General features: G+C 39.0%; 2 protein-coding genes across 4 annotated transcripts in view; one reads left to right on the plus strand and one right to left on the minus strand.

Annotated features, from left to right (window-relative positions):
* The first annotated feature begins 4,467 nt into the window (after positions 1-4,467).
* On the plus strand, positions 4,468-5,801 carry LOC135705836 (sn-1-specific diacylglycerol lipase ABHD11-like). Its single transcript, XM_065227683.1, has 5 exons — positions 4,468-4,813; positions 4,873-5,046; positions 5,106-5,476; positions 5,559-5,726; positions 5,785-5,801. Exons 1-4 carry the CDS (start codon positions 4,574-4,576, stop codon positions 5,704-5,706), a joined length of 933 nt encoding a protein of 310 aa, XP_065083755.1. The 5' UTR covers positions 4,468-4,573; the 3' UTR covers positions 5,707-5,726; positions 5,785-5,801.
* An 8,051-nt stretch (positions 5,802-13,852) lies between these two features.
* The window catches only part of Nipped-B (Nipped-B cohesin loading factor), a 62,231-nt gene continuing 58,409 nt past the window's right edge, over positions 13,853-17,674 (minus strand). For all 3 annotated transcript variants that reach the window (XM_065227448.1, XM_065227450.1, XM_065227449.1), the window contains exons 16-17: positions 15,775-15,952; positions 13,853-15,705 (exon numbers count right to left, since the gene is read on the minus strand). In XM_065227448.1, the coding sequence (XP_065083520.1) occupies positions 15,289-15,705; positions 15,775-15,952 (595 nt within the window). In that variant the 3' untranslated portion in view covers positions 13,853-15,288. The remainder of the gene's footprint in view (positions 15,706-15,774; positions 15,953-17,674) is intronic.

The following is a 17,674-nucleotide window of genomic DNA, read 5'->3' on the forward strand; positions in this document are numbered from 1 at the left end:
TACTGAAACTTTCTATAAAACAGTAGCGCAAAATTTGATTGACGCGTATTTAATGATTTAAAAAAAATATTTACGATAGAATTACCACAAAAATTAAGGAACGAGCTCACCAAATTAGTATCCAGAAAAGAACGGCACGGCTTAATAGGGTTTAACCAATGGGAATTTTTTTTTTTCATGCTGATTTCACGGTCTAAATCACTAACACTGGCACAACACGGTTACTGAATACGTAAAAACTGAACTGGACTATACATTTGGAAATAATTCAAACGAAAATTCTTCCGGATGGCATAGCGCCACCAGCCAAAACGCTGACAGAAGATTATCGCAAAAAATCCCGACAATCCAAGTCTTGTCACTATCAACAAGGCATAAAAAGTAACAAGGACTAAGAGGTGTTCCTTTGATTACTGAAAAATCCTGCTCCCCTAGTTTGAAGTAGTCAGGACTAGGAATCGGTGGTAGATCTTACATCCCTTAACGTACCACGAAAAGGTGATCTACCCACTTAATTGTGTTTCTTGTGTGTTTCAGGGTGTCGGAAGGTGTTTATGGGTGTTTCTGCATGTAGACCTAGCTGTTAAAACGTTTATTGAAAATTATTGCTTACTGGCTAGCATTACATCCACTTTTGTCTATAATCAGAATTCTTTTTTTTTTGCTCTCCAAAAATTTACCAATTTAATCATCCACAGTGAAAGCACGGAATTTCAGAAATAATGCACACGTCAATGTAAACAACTTACAGGAATTCAAATTCGCAACCCTGATCGTCATCCGCAACACCTATCTAAAAGAATGTGCTGTGTATGTATGTCTGGAGGTCCACTCCGATCTCAAAAAGTACTCCCTCAGTCGTCGCATTCTTATGTCATGATGCTTGACATCCTGGCTCAAACCAGTAAAGTCCTCTCGAATCCATCCCAACCGAATTCCAGTCGCAATCAAGCCCAGATAACCAAACCGAGCACGCCCCTTTCTAAGCAATCTCTGGATCTAAATTTCGCAAAAAAAAAACGAACCTATTTGTAAGCGGCAGCTAGTAGGATGGATCTCTCTGATTGTGTATATGAAATCCACGACGAAAGGGTATCAAACACATTAGAAAGAAATATCTGTCTTCAGCTATCGATCAATAATTGATATGATAATTATTATCCGCTTCATTCATATACAGTTACAGATATTCTAGCTTGTTAGAGGTTGAAATTGTCTGTTTTTCAATGTTGAGCTTGATGTTGAATCTTCTTTCCTAATTGCGGGGGTGAGGGCTACTTCGGTGTCCCGATCAGTTTTTTTGTGGAATCCTACCGATTTCTGGAGGTCCCTCCTTCAGAAAAAAAATCAACAAAAACAAAAAGGGCATCAAATGAATGGCAGTGCTGCCAGAAAAGATTGAAAAATTGGTTCTCATGTGTTTGAGTGTGTCGAAGAGTGTTTTTGATGTGTTTCACACAAGGTGGCAAAGTGGCTTACCCCCTGAATAGAACACACCATTTTCCACTCGGTATCTGCAAACTTCTAATAAACTAGACAGATGCGCCAGAGATGCTTAAAACATAGACGCCTAATATATAAAAAAAAATAAAAAATGTCTTATCTTAATAACAAGTTATTTTGGCGTTCTTGTACCAAAAAATAACGATTTAGGTCCGTTGTGCACTTACCTTCTGAAAACTTTTAAAATAATAGGTTTGGATATTAATTCCATTGCTTTAGAAAATGCATCAGAAAAATAAAAAACACTTTTCTTTAATTTGTTTTCTGAAAATGTTACATTGCATTGAACTGTGTTTAAGATAGTCTATCTTATGTAAAAATGCTGTGGGACACGATGGTGCAATCAAACCAAATATTTAGATGCATCAACTTAAAAAAATCACGTTTAAAGTTTTTAGTCGCTAAATAATATTTAAATTTGGCAACACTGTTTTTGGTAATGTAATAGATTTTTTTTTTCTTTAAATATTATTTTACACAATAAGTCATGAGAATGAATCCACTTATGAAGAGGAAATGGAAAAAAAAATTAAAAAAAAAGTTTTACCCTCATAATTTATGACTTTCATTCATTCAAAATGCAATATCTCAGGAACTACGCAAATCACTTTTTGTCGTTAAGTGTTTCTTATGTAAAAAAGGATGAAGAACACGATGGTGTCCTTAAAATGAAAATTAAACGACACGTATTATGAGAAAACTGCATTTAAAGTTTTCAAACAAAAATATTTGACAACACGGTACAGAAATAAAAGTTTCAGATTTAGATTTCTTGTCTAATTTCCTTATTAAAACAATACCTAATGCAATTTGTAGCTTTATTTGTTCCGGAGATATGAACAAAAGAAAGTAGTGCTTTCCAAAGAATCACGAAAAATGGAAAATGCGCCCCTTGACCGAGGGGTGCTCCGATTAGCATAAAACTTTAGATTTTGAAAATTTAAACTTAAATGAACATTCCCTACAAATTTGGTCCAAATCGGAAGAGGTCAATTTCATGTGCTGTGTACACTTGGCGCGGAATGACCCATATGTATTTTGCTTGTAATTACCTTTGAATTTTTTTTTTTTTTTTGTGATTTCAAAATTTTCCTAGTTTGGTTAGAAGTTTCGAAGCTAACACATGTCCACAGGCCTAATAGAAAGATAGACAGACAAAGCGTATCATGAAGAATAGTTGCATGCAGGGTTGCTTCCACTCACTTTCTATAGATGAGTGATTTTCGGAGTTTTGAATTCGTTAGATGTTGTAATGGAGGTTTGTGTTGTTGGATGCGGGAGGAGATTGGAGGGCGGGTGTTTGACGCATAGAGCCTGTCAATTTCGCTTTCAGGGTGTCGCAGTCGGCGGTTTTATGATTCGTGAGCGCTCGCGATTCGTAGAATCGTTGATTGTGACTGCCAGTGGATTTGGCGGGTTTTGTGTGTCGGACGCTTGCTTTTTGGCCTTTTCTTGTGTCTAACATGTGCAGAGTATCATTATAGCGTCTAATGGTTTTCCTGGTTGCGTGAAATATACTTGTGAGAATATCTTTTTGAGATTTTAGTAGTCACGTTTTGTTTGTAGTTTATATGTTATTTCTTTCATGTAATTATCGTAAATAATAGTTATTCAATAATAGATAATTCATCCATATATTCAATAATAAATTTACGAATGACTATAATTTGGATACCTAACAATTGGACAGAATCACTAGCAAGAATAGGTTGTGTTCGCCTTCGAAAATATCGATTCGTTTTTTCAGGGTTGTAGTTTTGGTTTTCATCAGTGGCCCGGCTCTGATTGTGAACGATTTAGGTAGTATTTTTAGGTAACTATTTAGCTTTTAACACAACTTTGCTACTACGAATCCACAAAAGACATTAAATTGGAGGCGGATTCTGGTACGGAATTACAGGCTGCTATTCTGAGCAACTTATCTTCATAAAATTAAAAATTACATTTAGGTATTAATTAGCAAATATGAATAGTTAACTTTAACATAATTTTGATAAAACAATCATTTCATCCAGTTCACTTTAAAACAAACAAGTATGAAAGAAGATTGCTTAGAATAAAGATAAAAGTAATAAGCGCAATATTAAACGACATTAAATTTGAATCTGATACGGTAGGCCATATAACAGAGTCGATAGCCATTGCAAATCAACCATCTCTACCTGCCTATTTTCCTAACTTTCACTATTATTGCTGTTACTCTGACTATCCCCTATGTTCAACAGCTTTCCTTACTATCCGGTATCGTAAACAGGATTCATTTGACCCCTGTGGTTATTATTCTGTGATGCCAAATCTATACCTCTACCCTGGTGCAGTATGGACAGCGATTTTTCGCTGGTGACTTGGCCCTATGACCCCCTTCTGTGCTTGAAAATGAAAATGAAAATGAACTCGATAGGCAAAAACATGGAATTTGATTGAAGCATCAAAATGTATTTTTAATGCCAATTTTAATTGCATTCCGATGTCTCGAATATTTCACCTAATAGAATCTTGAATATTTCTTAAAGATCGGAATTCCTCGCGGAATTCTGAACTTTTCTTTGGTACCCCTAATAACAATTGTATGGTTATTTTGCTTAACGACGTGTTCAGTGTGTCATCCAAACCATTTGTATAATATTTCGAGCGTTTGGCTTATAGTTCGGGTATGGTATTTTTTTTATTAGGGACGGGATACCGCACATAGTTCTAACCCAGTACGAAACCGATCTTTTCGTCAGTGCGAACCTTAACCTGAAGATAGGTTTTAAGAACAAGCGATCAAACTGACATAAATAAAACGAGACTGTCCAAGTAGGTTCAATCATCAAGTATATGTTGAACACGTGTCCTCAACCGTCCGATGCCAGTTAAGTATTTTTATTTATGAAACTCAAACATAGATGCCGCAAGCGGTTTGCGTCCTCGCTATGTCATGTTGCACCTTGCATGCGTGGCGTTATCAAGCGTATTTATCATTATCAGTATTTTTGCACTCAAACCGTTATGTAAATGATTTGTTTTGATCATTTCTTCCAGTGCAGATTGTACCTGAGGTTGTAAATTTACGTGAAATTTGCCTGAAATGAACCGAAACCTTTTGAAAAGTTTTGTCTTTTGTCAATCTGTAGGGAAGAAAGCATTTTCCACTAGCAGTAAGTTGCGCTGTGCTATTCCCGTGGAACTATCCTTCAATGCCTACGATAAAATCCAAAGTGATACATACGCTGCACCGGTTCTAGTCTTACACGGTTTGTTCGGTTCCAAGTTCAACTGGAACAGTTTATCCAAGGCCTTCCACCAAAAAACTAAACCCACGAGAAAGGTATGTAAATGTGTCCCTAATATTAATTGACTGTATAACAAATGTAAAGCAATTTACAGATTTATTCAATAGATGCACGCAACCATGGAGAAAGTCCGCACTCGGAAGAGCATTCCTACAAGCACATAGTTGCCGATCTGGTGGCACTGTATGAGAAGCTCAACATAGAGAAGGCTTCGGTCATCGGACACAGTATGGGCGGACGGGCCATGATGATGCTGGCTTTGCAATATGTTAGAATTTACAAAACCACATTTTCTGAATCAATCATTCTATTTCGCCATAATTTCAGCCCCACCTGATCGACCGTGCCATCATCGTCGACATCTCGCCAGCCACCGGTCTTGGCACGAGCAACACCAACATCCCACTATTCCTACATTCGATGAAGCAGATACAGATTTCTCCGGACCAAACGATCCACCAGGCGAGGAAGACCGCCGATGACCAGTTGGCGAAAATTATTGCCGAAAAACCGTTGCGTGATTTCCTGATTACCAATCTGGCCAAATCGCCCGAGGACGGGTCGTTCCGGTGGCGAATCAATCTGGACACGTTGGAGCGTGATTTTGACTCCGGAGTGGCCAAGTTTCCCATCGTCGACGGTATGCGATTCGAGGGTCCCACACTGTTCATTGCCGGGGGTCGGTCGGATTATATCCAGTACGTAGTAGCATCCTTGTGGACGCGATTGTTGGTAATTTGAATGTTAATTTTTAATCTTAGTACATTTATTTTTTTATAGGAAAAAGGATATTCCTGTGATTAAACAGCTTTTCCCCAATTCGGAAATTATATTCGTGGAAGGAGCTGGACATTGGGTGCATAGTGAGAAATCTGCTGAATTTGCTAAACTTGTGCTAGGATTTTTGAACGATGATAGTCAACATTGAAATGCGGAATAAAATGATCGGTTGAACTTTTGTTTTACGATATAAAATTGTTCTTTAATTTAGATTTAATTCTTACAGTGAATCTATGGGACGATATTGAAGGGAGTATCTCGATGGCATATCGAAACATATATATATAGACATCGAGGTGTGGAACAGAAAAAAATCTGGGAAAAATTGGACTCCGGAGTATCCAAGGAAAACTTTTGTTTCTGTAGTTTTATTAGTCGATACCAACACATAAACCATCGAATTATCGTGAATTCACGCCAAATAGCGAAAAATAAACGTATTTCAGATTTTACTGTTCAGAATTCCATGAAACTTCGCATAATTCTTTGCTAGGAGATGGACTAGACTGGTTTGTGCTGAAACTCGGCCAGTTTGACTCTCGCCTAATTTTTCAAAATGGTCTATTCGATATTTTTTTGAATAAATCATACAGGGAGGCCACTGAATTTAATAAATTAAATTCCCAGTTTTCTCGGGTACCCAGCATATTTTTCCCGCTCTCATAAAAACAACTTAATGTGGTAAGACATGGAATACCGGCATGATTAGTCGACACTGAAGAAGTCTGCACATTGTAGACGAAATACGCGTATCTGTCAAGGATAAGCAAATAAGGTTAAGGAAGTGGAATGAAATGGAAATTACTAATCCTTCGCTCTCTTTCTCTCTTTATACAGGTATTCCACTAAGCCGTCCTTATTCATCAGAAATTTTCAAATTTATTAGGTTTTAAGATATTAGGGTAGCACCTATTGACTGTTTGCGGCAACCAAAATTTTAACGTTCAAATTTCACTGTATTTTCCCATCAAAACACATCGCTGAGTGCATTCAAATTATTCCTTAGTCTTTCAGCTTCAATATGATTACATTTTTACGACTGAGCATTCCTGTTATGTCGGATTTTTCTTTAACTGAAATATACGCACTATACAAAATATGGCTGATTGCGAGTTGCCGATAATAGACAGCTGGTTAACACGCAGTTCAAATGGAAAGGTTGTCGAAGTAAAAGAGGCTGCCGACAAAATTCACTCTCACGTGAAAAGTATGGAGCGTTGTAAAATCGTTTTCGACCCGTTTGGACAATTCTGTCGATTGGAATAGATAGAATAGCAAGCAGCAGATAAATGTAAACAAACACGACATATTATATGAGTGCGTGGCGCTGAGAAATTGCTAATAGAAACATGAACGCTGCTTAGATTGACGTAAATTTCTCTACATAATTTAGATAATTTTTTTATAATGCATTTATTTTTCCAGGCTCATTTGCTGTAGCTTTGCGGAGCCGATATTCATTGTTTAGATCACAAAATTACTTAAAACTAACGTTAATAAAGCGGGGGCCGATTACACGCGGCTATCTCGAGGTTAGGGGTAACAAATTGTAACAAATGTATGGCAGGATAGGGATTGAGAACGCAAGGTTTGGAGAGCAATGTGCTCTTGATCTAGAACTAAGCAACATTCTGATGAAAAAAAACATGGGGCACAACGATGGACAGCTAACAACTTGGGAGAACAGAAGATGACACTAACTACTAAATCCTCAGATTTATCCGTTTTAAAAACACATAAATTAAATTCAAACAGTCGAGATCACGGCTCGCCAAGGCATCTCTATAACGGGTATCGCGGGTTGTTTTCCTCGGGCCCTGAGGGATGTGGATAACTCAGATCTGGCAACACGGTGTAGGGTACATGACCAAACAACATGCTCGATATCGTGATAACCACTGCCACACGCACATAAATTGCTGCCTGAGAGCCCAATTCGATAGAAGTGCGAGTCTAACGAATAGTTATTGGACATAAGCCTTGACATAACGCGTGTAAAGTCGCGGCCAACCCTTTGAACCATGGTTTGTTCGACACCTGTGGGAGAATAGAATGTAACCATCTTCCCAAATCAAAATCATTCCATTTTTGTTGCAAATTTTATTATTATTATTTGAAGTTCAAAGAAATTTTAAATGCTTTTAAAAGATTCAGAATGTTTAAATTTGCCATTCTTAGGCACCTTTCCGAAGGTGAGAGAGCTTAATCTCATGCTGTTGTCCTGCATGGGAGCCAAGACAGTGGCCCGAAGTGATGGTATCACATATTCTTTTCATTCATATCGTAGCCACGTCGTAGTATACGTTTATGTAATGGCACTGACTTCTTCTTCTTCTTCGCATTTCAAGCTTAATACTTATCGCATTTTAGCTTATTGCGTGCTCTCAACTTATGCACTTCCACAGTTATTAATTGAGAGCTTTCGATGCCTGTACCATATTTGCATTAGTATAAGTGTGTCGCAAGTACAATCATACTACTCTATGCCCAAGGAAGTCGAGAAATTTGTCAACCCGAAAAATTTCTTGGCCGGACCGGGAATCGAACCCAGCCACCTCCAGCATGGTCTTGCTTTGTAGCTGCGCCTTTACTGACTGAGCTAAGGGAGGCCCTGACACTGGCACTGATGTCACTGACATCAGGTGTAATACGGAAGTTTATAAAGTATTATTCTATTTTTCCGATCTTGAAAGCCATTGTATATTGGCCAGAGATTGATTTTGTTCCCGCTTCTGCTGACACCACGTTTTTCATCATCACCGCCGCCATAGCCATCCGCCAACCGTAAGCATCATCCATCATCACCATCGTCAACAAAAAGCACCGTTCGCCAGTAGAAATGTTATTGACAATGAGAAGATGACCACCTTCATAGGTTCAGTGGAGCCATACATCGCAGATACTTCATTCAGGGACTACGAAAAGAGGTTGCAGTACGTATTCAATTACATATAACGTGCCTGAGACTCACCGTAAATCGCTATTCATTACGGTGATTGGAGTAAAGATGTTTGCAGACTTAAAAAAGTTGTATACGGGTAGACACCTTGCAGTACGCTGACCTAATTGCTACACTGAACTAACGAGAAACGTAAATTTCACCTGAAAAATCAGGTAACCTTTCAAAAATATAAATCCAATAAGAATTACATGCTGCACATAAATATCAATGGCATGGTAATGAATTCCACTAGATTGACTGATGGAGTTCAAGTGTTATACAGATAAATGTAAAGTGAAGTTCACGTAAATTTTAAGTGACCTCATGATGTGAAAACTGTCTGCGTATTTGTTAGTTCAAAATGGCGGCAGATGAAAATATGCGATTTTTGTTACTAGGAGATTGGGATTTTTAATCTTTGTGAGCGTAAGTTTGATTAATATCAATATATGAATCCTAATTTTCAATACCCAAAATAAATTGAAGAGTGTAAAATCGGATTGAGCAGTCCTCACAAGCTGAGCAAGCCGAACTATAGGAGTGCTTACAACAAAAAGACGTCTATTGGAGACATGATGTCCTTTTCGAAGTCATCGGTTGTTGGAGGAAAATAAATGTAAGGATCAAACTTAATGTTTTAAATAAACCAATAACCAACTTTAGCTTTATTCAGAAGCAGCAATTTTTATAGAGCGTTGAAAATGCTAACATGAAGCTTTAGTGTGATGATTTATTAGCTAGAGAATGATCTTTAGAAGAGGGTAGGTGGATAGTTCCGTTAGAGTACGGCAGTATGAAAATTGAATAGAAGTTGAAAATGAGCGAAGGACCATTAATGCGACAGTTTTTCAAGATAGACGCACATTTTTGCCTAACCCGTACGATGTACGCGGGGACTTGAAGTATGCCTGTGGACTTGGAGACATACTTCAAGTCCCCGCGTACATCGTACGGGTTAGGCAAAAATGTGCGTCTATCTTGAAAAACTGTCGCATTAATGGCCCTTCGCTCATTTTCAACTTCTATTCAATTTTCATACTGCCGTACTCTAACGGAACTATCCACCTACCCTCTTCTAAAGATCATTCTCTAGCTAATAAATCATCACACTAAAGCTTCATGTTAGCATTTCCAACCAACTTTGAAAATCGTTAACTTCGCGTATGAAGTAACATAAAAACACTTTGAATGTTACTTTTAATATTGAATTTGTATTCATGATGTAAATAGGACTTGAAACTATCCGTTTGGTTTCATCATTCGAATTTTCCACTGCCCCACTTTCCCCTACATCAAATGAATTTTGCTACCTGTTTCATTTTGTTTGTTCCCAAACAAATCTGCGGTGATGGCTTCGACTTGAATGATCCAAGGACAACTTACTCCAAGTCAAGGACGAGAATAATTTTTATGCTGTCGACCATATTATTATTATTATTAGGTGTTTATTTTTAGAATTGTTCTGTTTTCGTGTTCTTTTTGATATTGTTCCTTGTATTTCGAAAAGATACGGGGTTTTTACGCCTATTTGCGTATCGTCGTAATCGCCCATTTCCGTTCTATCGATCAGAAAAGATCAATAATATCAATGACTTCACCGTGCACAAATCAAAAATAGGTTTGTTCCGATGCGTTAGTTCATTAGCTACAACATAAATCCTGTTAGAGCGCATTGTATGAATATTTACGCTCATTGTTCTCAAAACAAAAGAAGCGCTCCTAGCGAATCCCCTTTTTCTACGTTTATCCGTAGGACGAAGAAAATCTAATGGTGTTTGGACGGAATTGAAACTCGTAGAACGAATTTAGAATCAAAAAGCAGTATTAGATTTTAAACAATATCTCAACAATGTGTGACTCTTTATCAAATCTAACGGTACGTATGGAAAGGTGAATAAATTTAGAAGTCATCTTTGACAGAAATATTCCAGGATCTATTGTCAGGGTTTTGCGATGTGCATTGCTTTTGTGCACGGAGTGACTTGAAAAAGAAAAGTGATATTTCGACAGTGAGCATGCATAAGGGCGTAAACGCGATGATCGATTCTCTTCGTCGATTTTCTCTTTTGTTAATAACTCGCTAGAATTAACGTTTCTCGGTGCGTTTGCTGTTGCTTTTGATAGCCAATACAACCTGTTACAACTCTGCATTGAACAAATTCTAGAAAATTGTTTCGCTTAGCTGTAGCAATGCAAAGAGAAAATCGGTCAAGAGAATCGATCATCGCGTATACGCCCTTATGAATGCTCACTGTCGATTTGGTTGTTGTGTGGTTGGAGTGGAGGGAAAAAATATATGCGTGGAAGCATCTGGGGGGGATGTGCTGTCAAATCAGCCTACTGATCATCTTGTATGAAACTGGTTCCAAACGTAAACAAACCCTGTAGGTTTCTTATGGCTTGTTTACGTTTGGAACCAGTTATGCGTAAAGCCCTACAGTAAAAGTATGGACGACTGTCACCACAAAACTGAAAAAAGCTGTTCCAATCGAGCAAAGCAGTGCATTTTGACGGTTCGATTGGAACAACTTTTGACAGACGTCCATACTTTTACTGTAGGGCTTTAGTTATGCGAGGTAGGCGAAGATTGTTCGTATTTGACAGCCACCTTCTCCCCTTGGGAAGCATAGGGAATGCGCTCCCGGGTGAAGTGATTTGGTGAGTACGTTCCAGTTGAAGATTGTTGACAAGTGTATTTGTGGTGATGCAAATTATAGTTTAGAAGACGCATGGCTTCAACCATTTTGTGTATCCAAATAAAACATATTACATACTAAATACGTACAGGGCATCGTCTGCTGACCATTGCCGCGGGTATATCGTGGGAGTCCCAGGCAGGGGTTGAAACAGTTGACGTTTTTTACTACACTCGCTTCGTTGTCGTGCGCGACAGTCTGTTTGTATTCGAACACTCATGCTCTACCGTCGTCTCTCTCACACAACACGAGCGGTATAATAACATTCGAACTAAAAGAAAATTATCAAAATAGCTATCATTTGACATGTGTGATTTCGTTGTAATTCCTCAATTTGGTGTAAATCAAACCATTTTTGATCAGAAATATTATTACTAGGACATCATTGCTTGCTATTTTCAGAATTCACACAAGCACAACATCAGCAGCTCTTATTATGAGAAAAACTAAAATGCATACATTGGTGACGGTCTTCGGCGACAGTGTCGTATGACAGAGCCTGTCATATGACATTTTAGTTTGGTACTGTACTATGATTGCTTGTTTTGCAAGTGCCGGAGGCAAAGGCAGTCAATTATCACAGAAAATGTGTCGACTACCGTGACCGCTTACAAGACTGGTCCCAGGTACCCGGTTCAAGCTTTAGTTGGCGGCGGTGGCTCTTCTTGACCTTCTACCCCCTGAGTAGTTAGTGTGAATAAGGGCGTCTATGTGATGTTTTGCTGTACCTGTTGTGGACATTTAGTGCATCCTGTTCCCTTAACTTGTTGAGGACACCCTGTCTTGCCTCAAAAGTTACCCTTTTTGAAGTACTAGTCTTCACAACATAAAGGGCACCATTACGGAGCATTAGATTTGATCAAATTATTCGCAGTTCTACTTGTCCAACGCCCCCGACTGGGTGAGGGATAGAGGATGACACACACACACACACACACACACATCTTTGACAGAAATATTCCATTTTTAGTTAAAACTTGTTCAGAAAAGAGACGTAAAGTGCGCGTTGTGCTTAGTAGGACGGAAATTAGATCAAAAACCCTAATAAATAAATAAATAAATAGCTGGATGGACATCCGATCCATAGATAGCACTGCCGTAGCGGCACTGACTATGTAGGGGGAGGAGGGCATAGTGAACAGGTGGGGCATAGTGAGCATCCCGCAGTTTGGCCCTGGATCTCTAGCTGCATGAAACAAATCAACTGGTAGTAGGTTCAATATCATTATGATAGGGTAGAGAACTACTTCGGCCTAATCGCCCATTTTGGGCCTATCGAGCAGAAAACTTCAAATAAATCCATGATTTCAGAGTTAACAAGTCAATTATGTGTTTGGTACGATACTTTAGTTAATAAGCTACGGAACGAAGTCAATGAGAACGCGTGATTTAATGGTTTGCACCCATTATTCCCAAAAACAAAAGAAACGCTCCGACCGAATCAATTTTTATCTTCATCCGATAGGCCGAAGTGAATTCAATTGCGTTTCATAGGCGTTTCAATGCGTTAGGCTGAGTTTAGAATCCGTAGGCCGAGTTTGGCGTCAAGAAGCAGGGTTAGACTTTTGACAATATCTCAGCGATTGGTTTCTCGTACGGAAAGGAAAATAAATTTGGAAGCCATCAGTAATAATGACATTCCGTTTGGTGCTAAACTGCGCTAGATTAAGAAAGACTAAGTGCGGGTTGTGCTTAATAGGCCGGAAATGGGGTAGTTAACCCTATTGATCCTACCACCAATAAATTTGTTCCGAACGGCCGGAAGTCCAAGCTGGTGCACGGGATGCTCACTATGCCCCTCTTACCCCTACGACGTCTTATAGCGAATTTGTTTATTATCCAGGTTGGAACCAGTTCCAACCCGTGCGAACCCGAGCTTATTGTCAGTGCGAACCTCAACCCGAGCCAGGTTGTAAAAACAAACGTTCATACTGACTTTTGTCAGACATCAAGCATACCCAATCTTGGTTGGAACTGAATCAAAAACAAATTCGCTATAAGAATAAATAATAGGGTTGATGGCGACAGTTCGTCAGTACTTCTCGCCGCAAGATCTCATTTTCAACCACGAAATCAGCTGTCGAAGTGTTCGACTTGACACCGGTTTGTTGTAAAGTGACACGGACAAGCGCGAAACAAGGTAAAACTCAGTCTTTCGGAAGACGAAGCGCTAACAGGAAGATCGAGATCGCGGGGGATTTCTATGATTCGCCGTTGTTTCTTGTCTGTTCGTTAGTGGCTTTCGGTTCCCTTTCAGCGGAGACTAAATTTTACTGGGATCCTTATCGCAACATCATCTCCCACACTACATTCTAAGGCGTTATTGAAATTTATAGAAAGTAAACAAAAAACAGTTGCTTCCTCAATCGAACGCTAGTTGTAATCGCTTGAGTTAGGTGAAGGGAACACAGAGGGATTTCGATTGTTTGTTGTTAACAATGCAAAAATCAGTCATCTAAATTATCTACAAGTTTTACTTTGTATTTTCATTATTTTTGACTTTGATTTAAATTATAAAAAAAGAAAACAAAAAAAAAGATCCTTCGATTAAACAGTTTCTTGTTTTTATCTCCTTTTGTGTTGTTTTGCTTTGTTTTCTTAACATCTAAATTAAATTACAAATTCATCTGGATTTCAGTTTCCGATTTTTTTTGCTCTCCCATTTTCACTTCTTTTCATATAAATAATTTATCTAAAAACACTTTAAATAAAGTCTCTGCCTTGTTTTCTCTTGCATTAGTTTGTTTTTGTTTTTCATCATCCGAAACGCTTTATTTTTTGTGGTTGGTTTTCTTTCTCTGAAACGATTTTAGGTTACTACTAAATTTGTCTCATCTTTTCTCACATTCGGAAAGGGGAAAAAACATATTTTCTCTATATTTACAAGACTATTTACAATTGCTGATTCGATAAATACAACATTCACGGTTCGAACACTTTCATACATTCACACGAGGGGGTCGGTTTAGGATGATCTGTACTTTCAAGCGGTTTTTTTTTTCTTACAAAGAAATGTTTCTCCTGAAACGTATTATTTGTGTTTGTATTCATACATTTTCACCAGTTTCTTCATGAGTTTTCGCGCGCATTCACTCTTCACTCACGACATTCTCGTTGATAGTGCATTGATGAATAAATTAAATATTTTTAAATTCAATGTTCTCTTATCAGTGAATCTGGTGATTTTTTCTTTTCTTTTCTTTTTTTCATTTCTCGATAAAGTATTCTATTGTTTTCTACGTCCGTCGTTTCTCTCTGCCTATCTCACAGTTCTAGAATTAAATATATCGCAATAAAACATCTTCCTACACACGCAGTTTTTTTCTTCTTCTGAGGGATCCAGCGGTCCTTTTCTGTTCCAATTTAAGTCCCACTAGTTTTCACACGCACACAGAACAGAAACGAAACCGTCCGCTTTGGTCTCGTTTTGTTTTCGAGAACCTAAACACTTCCTACTATACACATACGTATTAATATCTCTCATGCCACAAAATTCCTAAACTCACAGTTTCTTTGCCTTTCTCTGTCTCTCGGCCTAAATATACTGGTTCCGAAAAAGCCGTTCCGTCCTAAACGTGTACCTACCGTGTTGGGTCACAGCTAGACGTGGGTGGCTTCGATTTGCATGCAATCAATCCGATACGGAATAATCCAAATACCAGAGGGGTCTCTCCTTTGGACAAAGTAGCTATAGGGGTAATTGGTAAATAGCTTAATAGTTTGTTTGTTTGTTTTTTTTTCGTCCATTGACGTGTGATGGTAAGATGAAACAGTGTTCACACAACAATTGGTTCGAGGGGAAAATACTACGGGTTGAAAATTGCATACAGAAACATATAGACCAACATTCTGCTTGAATCCGGCCACTACAATCGGCGCGCATCCGAAACATCTTCCTTTTTTTCTAAAATGTGCATTCACAGACGCTTTTTTTGTTTGTTTTGTTTTGTATGGTGATGGATCAAAAACATTCTCTTGTTCTGATATTGTTGCTTAAACGACTATTGAATATATTAAATGTATCTCGATTTCCTCTTGCGGGTATTTCCGTTTTAGCAGTGAGTAAAGTCTGGTGGAAGCTGTCGCTCTTCGCCTAGTCATAATCCATATCACTAGCTTCGCTTTCCTCCTCCTCCGTGCTGGACAGTTTCCGTCGCTTTTTGCGAGAACTTCGCGATGGTTGGGATTTTCGACTGGACGCAGCATTCGTCGTTGCCGACGACCGTGAGGAGGACTTCGGTGTCCGTGTGTGTGTGCTGGCCGGCATCGTATGACTACTAGCCGTAGTAGCACTATTTACATTGTTGGCGTGAGCACCACCGCCGCCGACATTGTTGCTGACTGGGGTAGCACTGCTATCTCCGTCGGCGCCACCGGCATTGTTGGCGCCGCCTTGCTTCACCGGAGTGGTAACGGTCGAATTCGGTTCAGAGTTCTTTGGCGGTGCACGATCATCCTCATCCAGGAGGTCGGGATCGTCCGGATCGAGCCGCAGCATCAGTTGCTTGAACTGGAAAAAAAAAGCATTTTTGTAATGGGATGATCTTGAAACTGAGGTGCAAAACTGTAAGATAATCACATCTAGATATCGCTGCACAAGTTCGGCTCGGTCTTCCTCCGACTGGATTGCCGTCGCCTGGCGGTTTTCCTTCAGCAGGGTTATCGTAGCCTTGGGATCGAACAGCGTGTTAGATCGCCTCTGCATAGCTTTGTCGTAGATTTTACCCGCTTCCGATGGTGAGTATCGAGAAATTTTGCTGGAAATAAGAAGAAGCAGTTGTACAGTCATTAGAGATTGAAGAATAGTTTGGGAACAGACTTTGATGAATGAATTCTAAATTTGTAGTTTTACACAGAAAACAAATCGGCAGATAGGATACCTGAACTATGCACAAAGCGACGGCTGAATTTTCAAAAAGACGTATCTGCTTTTCTGAACAAAGATACAAACATCAATTTTACGAAAATTTTGGCTCGCTTACGCAAACTAACACCACTATCAGGTAGGGTATAGTTTTTCCAACATGATGGTGTTGTTACTTTGCGTGGGTGAGCTAAGCGCCGCCTTCTTTTCGTAGCCAGCATAAAAACGTGTGGGCCCAGAGCGTGGGCCCGCGCCTATGCTCGCTACGGCTACTTGTTATTAGTAGAGATAAGAGTGCCACCTCCTTATAGCTAAGAGTTTCGACAAAGTGACGTTGGTCCTCGGTCCATGAGTTGGTGGGTCGGTAGGTAGGGTTCAGGTGTGGGAGCTGCCTAAATGACGTCGGTAGCATTGGTACTCAGTACGGAAAACATGATCTTCTTCTTCTTCTTCGTTTCTCTGTTTTGGTGCTTAGAAACACCACTCCGTTTGGCATAACAAGAACCGCTATATCGTCAGCTTATTTACTTTCCAGTCTCGTGGGCTTTTCTTCTTTGAAGTTGTAAGTTCTGACAGCCGCCACAGGCAACTGCGACTCTCAGCTCACCTCGGTGATGTTATTATTTTATACTTTGCCTAAAATGTCTTGTTGATTTCTTTGAGGAACCGTGTGACGTTTCTTAGAATGTGTACATCTTTCGTAGCATGAATTTCTTCCAATGCATTAAATCTATCATGATCTAGATAGATTTTTGACATAGGACTACGTCTGTGATTTCTATATGGGGGTACACTTTGTGAAAACTGAAAATGGAACATGTTATGAAAATATGAAAGATTTTGAACGTTAATAACTCAGCTGCCCCTGAACCAATTTCAATAATTTTATCACCAATCGATCAGGGCTACGCTTACGCATCGATATCAATGCTTTTGACTGTTTATGCTCAACAAGAAACTATTTGAAAAGTAGTAAATGTCAAGCATTGTCCAAAAGCGTCGAAATAATTAACAAATTCATCAATTACGAACATGCATATGCTGCTTCCCCAGCACACTCGTCAGAGAGTAGTAAGTAGACGAAACAAGTCGAAGTGGCATTCGCCTCCGATCCTCGGGCGCGTGCGAATAGGGAGGATAGAATTGCGTAATATTTTGCACACTCATCGCCATATTCAGAACCACACGCTCCCAACGACCACACAGAGTTGTAATCTTGTAACCAAACTTGGAAACAGGGCATACACTCAAAAAAAATATCACATATGTAATGCATGAAAATCATGTGAATTTCACATAGCTTTCCAAAAAAAAGTTGACGACAACCTAAAGAAATCGTTTATGGACTTTGTCGTTCAGTTTTTCCTGGAAATTTTTGTTAAATAAGCTAGAATTAAATAAAAAAAGGTTTTTTTCTCATACATTTTTTAACCACTTAGCTTTACTACCAATCCCCAGAGAGCCGCCTACACGTCATAATCATCTTCCAAAGGCTTTAAGTCTGTACTACCATCGGCCCATTATATTATTATATCATACCACGTAGTCCTACGTCATCATTGCGTACAACCCCATTGGGCTGTCCCTTGTAGTTTTTTCTTAAATGCTTAGCATC

This window comes from Ochlerotatus camptorhynchus, unplaced genomic scaffold (assembly GCF_037179485.1).
Source record: "Ochlerotatus camptorhynchus isolate MF236.1 unplaced genomic scaffold, CSIRO-AGI_Acam_v1.1 ptg000274l, whole genome shotgun sequence".
Classification (NCBI taxonomy): domain Eukaryota; kingdom Metazoa; phylum Arthropoda; class Insecta; order Diptera; family Culicidae; genus Ochlerotatus; species Ochlerotatus camptorhynchus.

Excerpts from the sequence above, each read along its gene's own strand:
- LOC135705836 (XM_065227683.1), top strand. The coding sequence starts at position 4,574 with ATGAACCGAAACCTTTTGAAAAGTTTTGTCTTTTGTCAATCTGTAGGG. Across the intron at positions 4,814-4,872 it reads AAACTAAACCCACGAGAAAG|ATTTATTCAATAGATGCACG; the intron begins GTATGTAAATGT and ends AGCAATTTACAG. Across the intron at positions 5,047-5,105 it reads TGATGCTGGCTTTGCAATAT|CCCCACCTGATCGACCGTGC; the intron begins GTTAGAATTTAC and ends CCATAATTTCAG.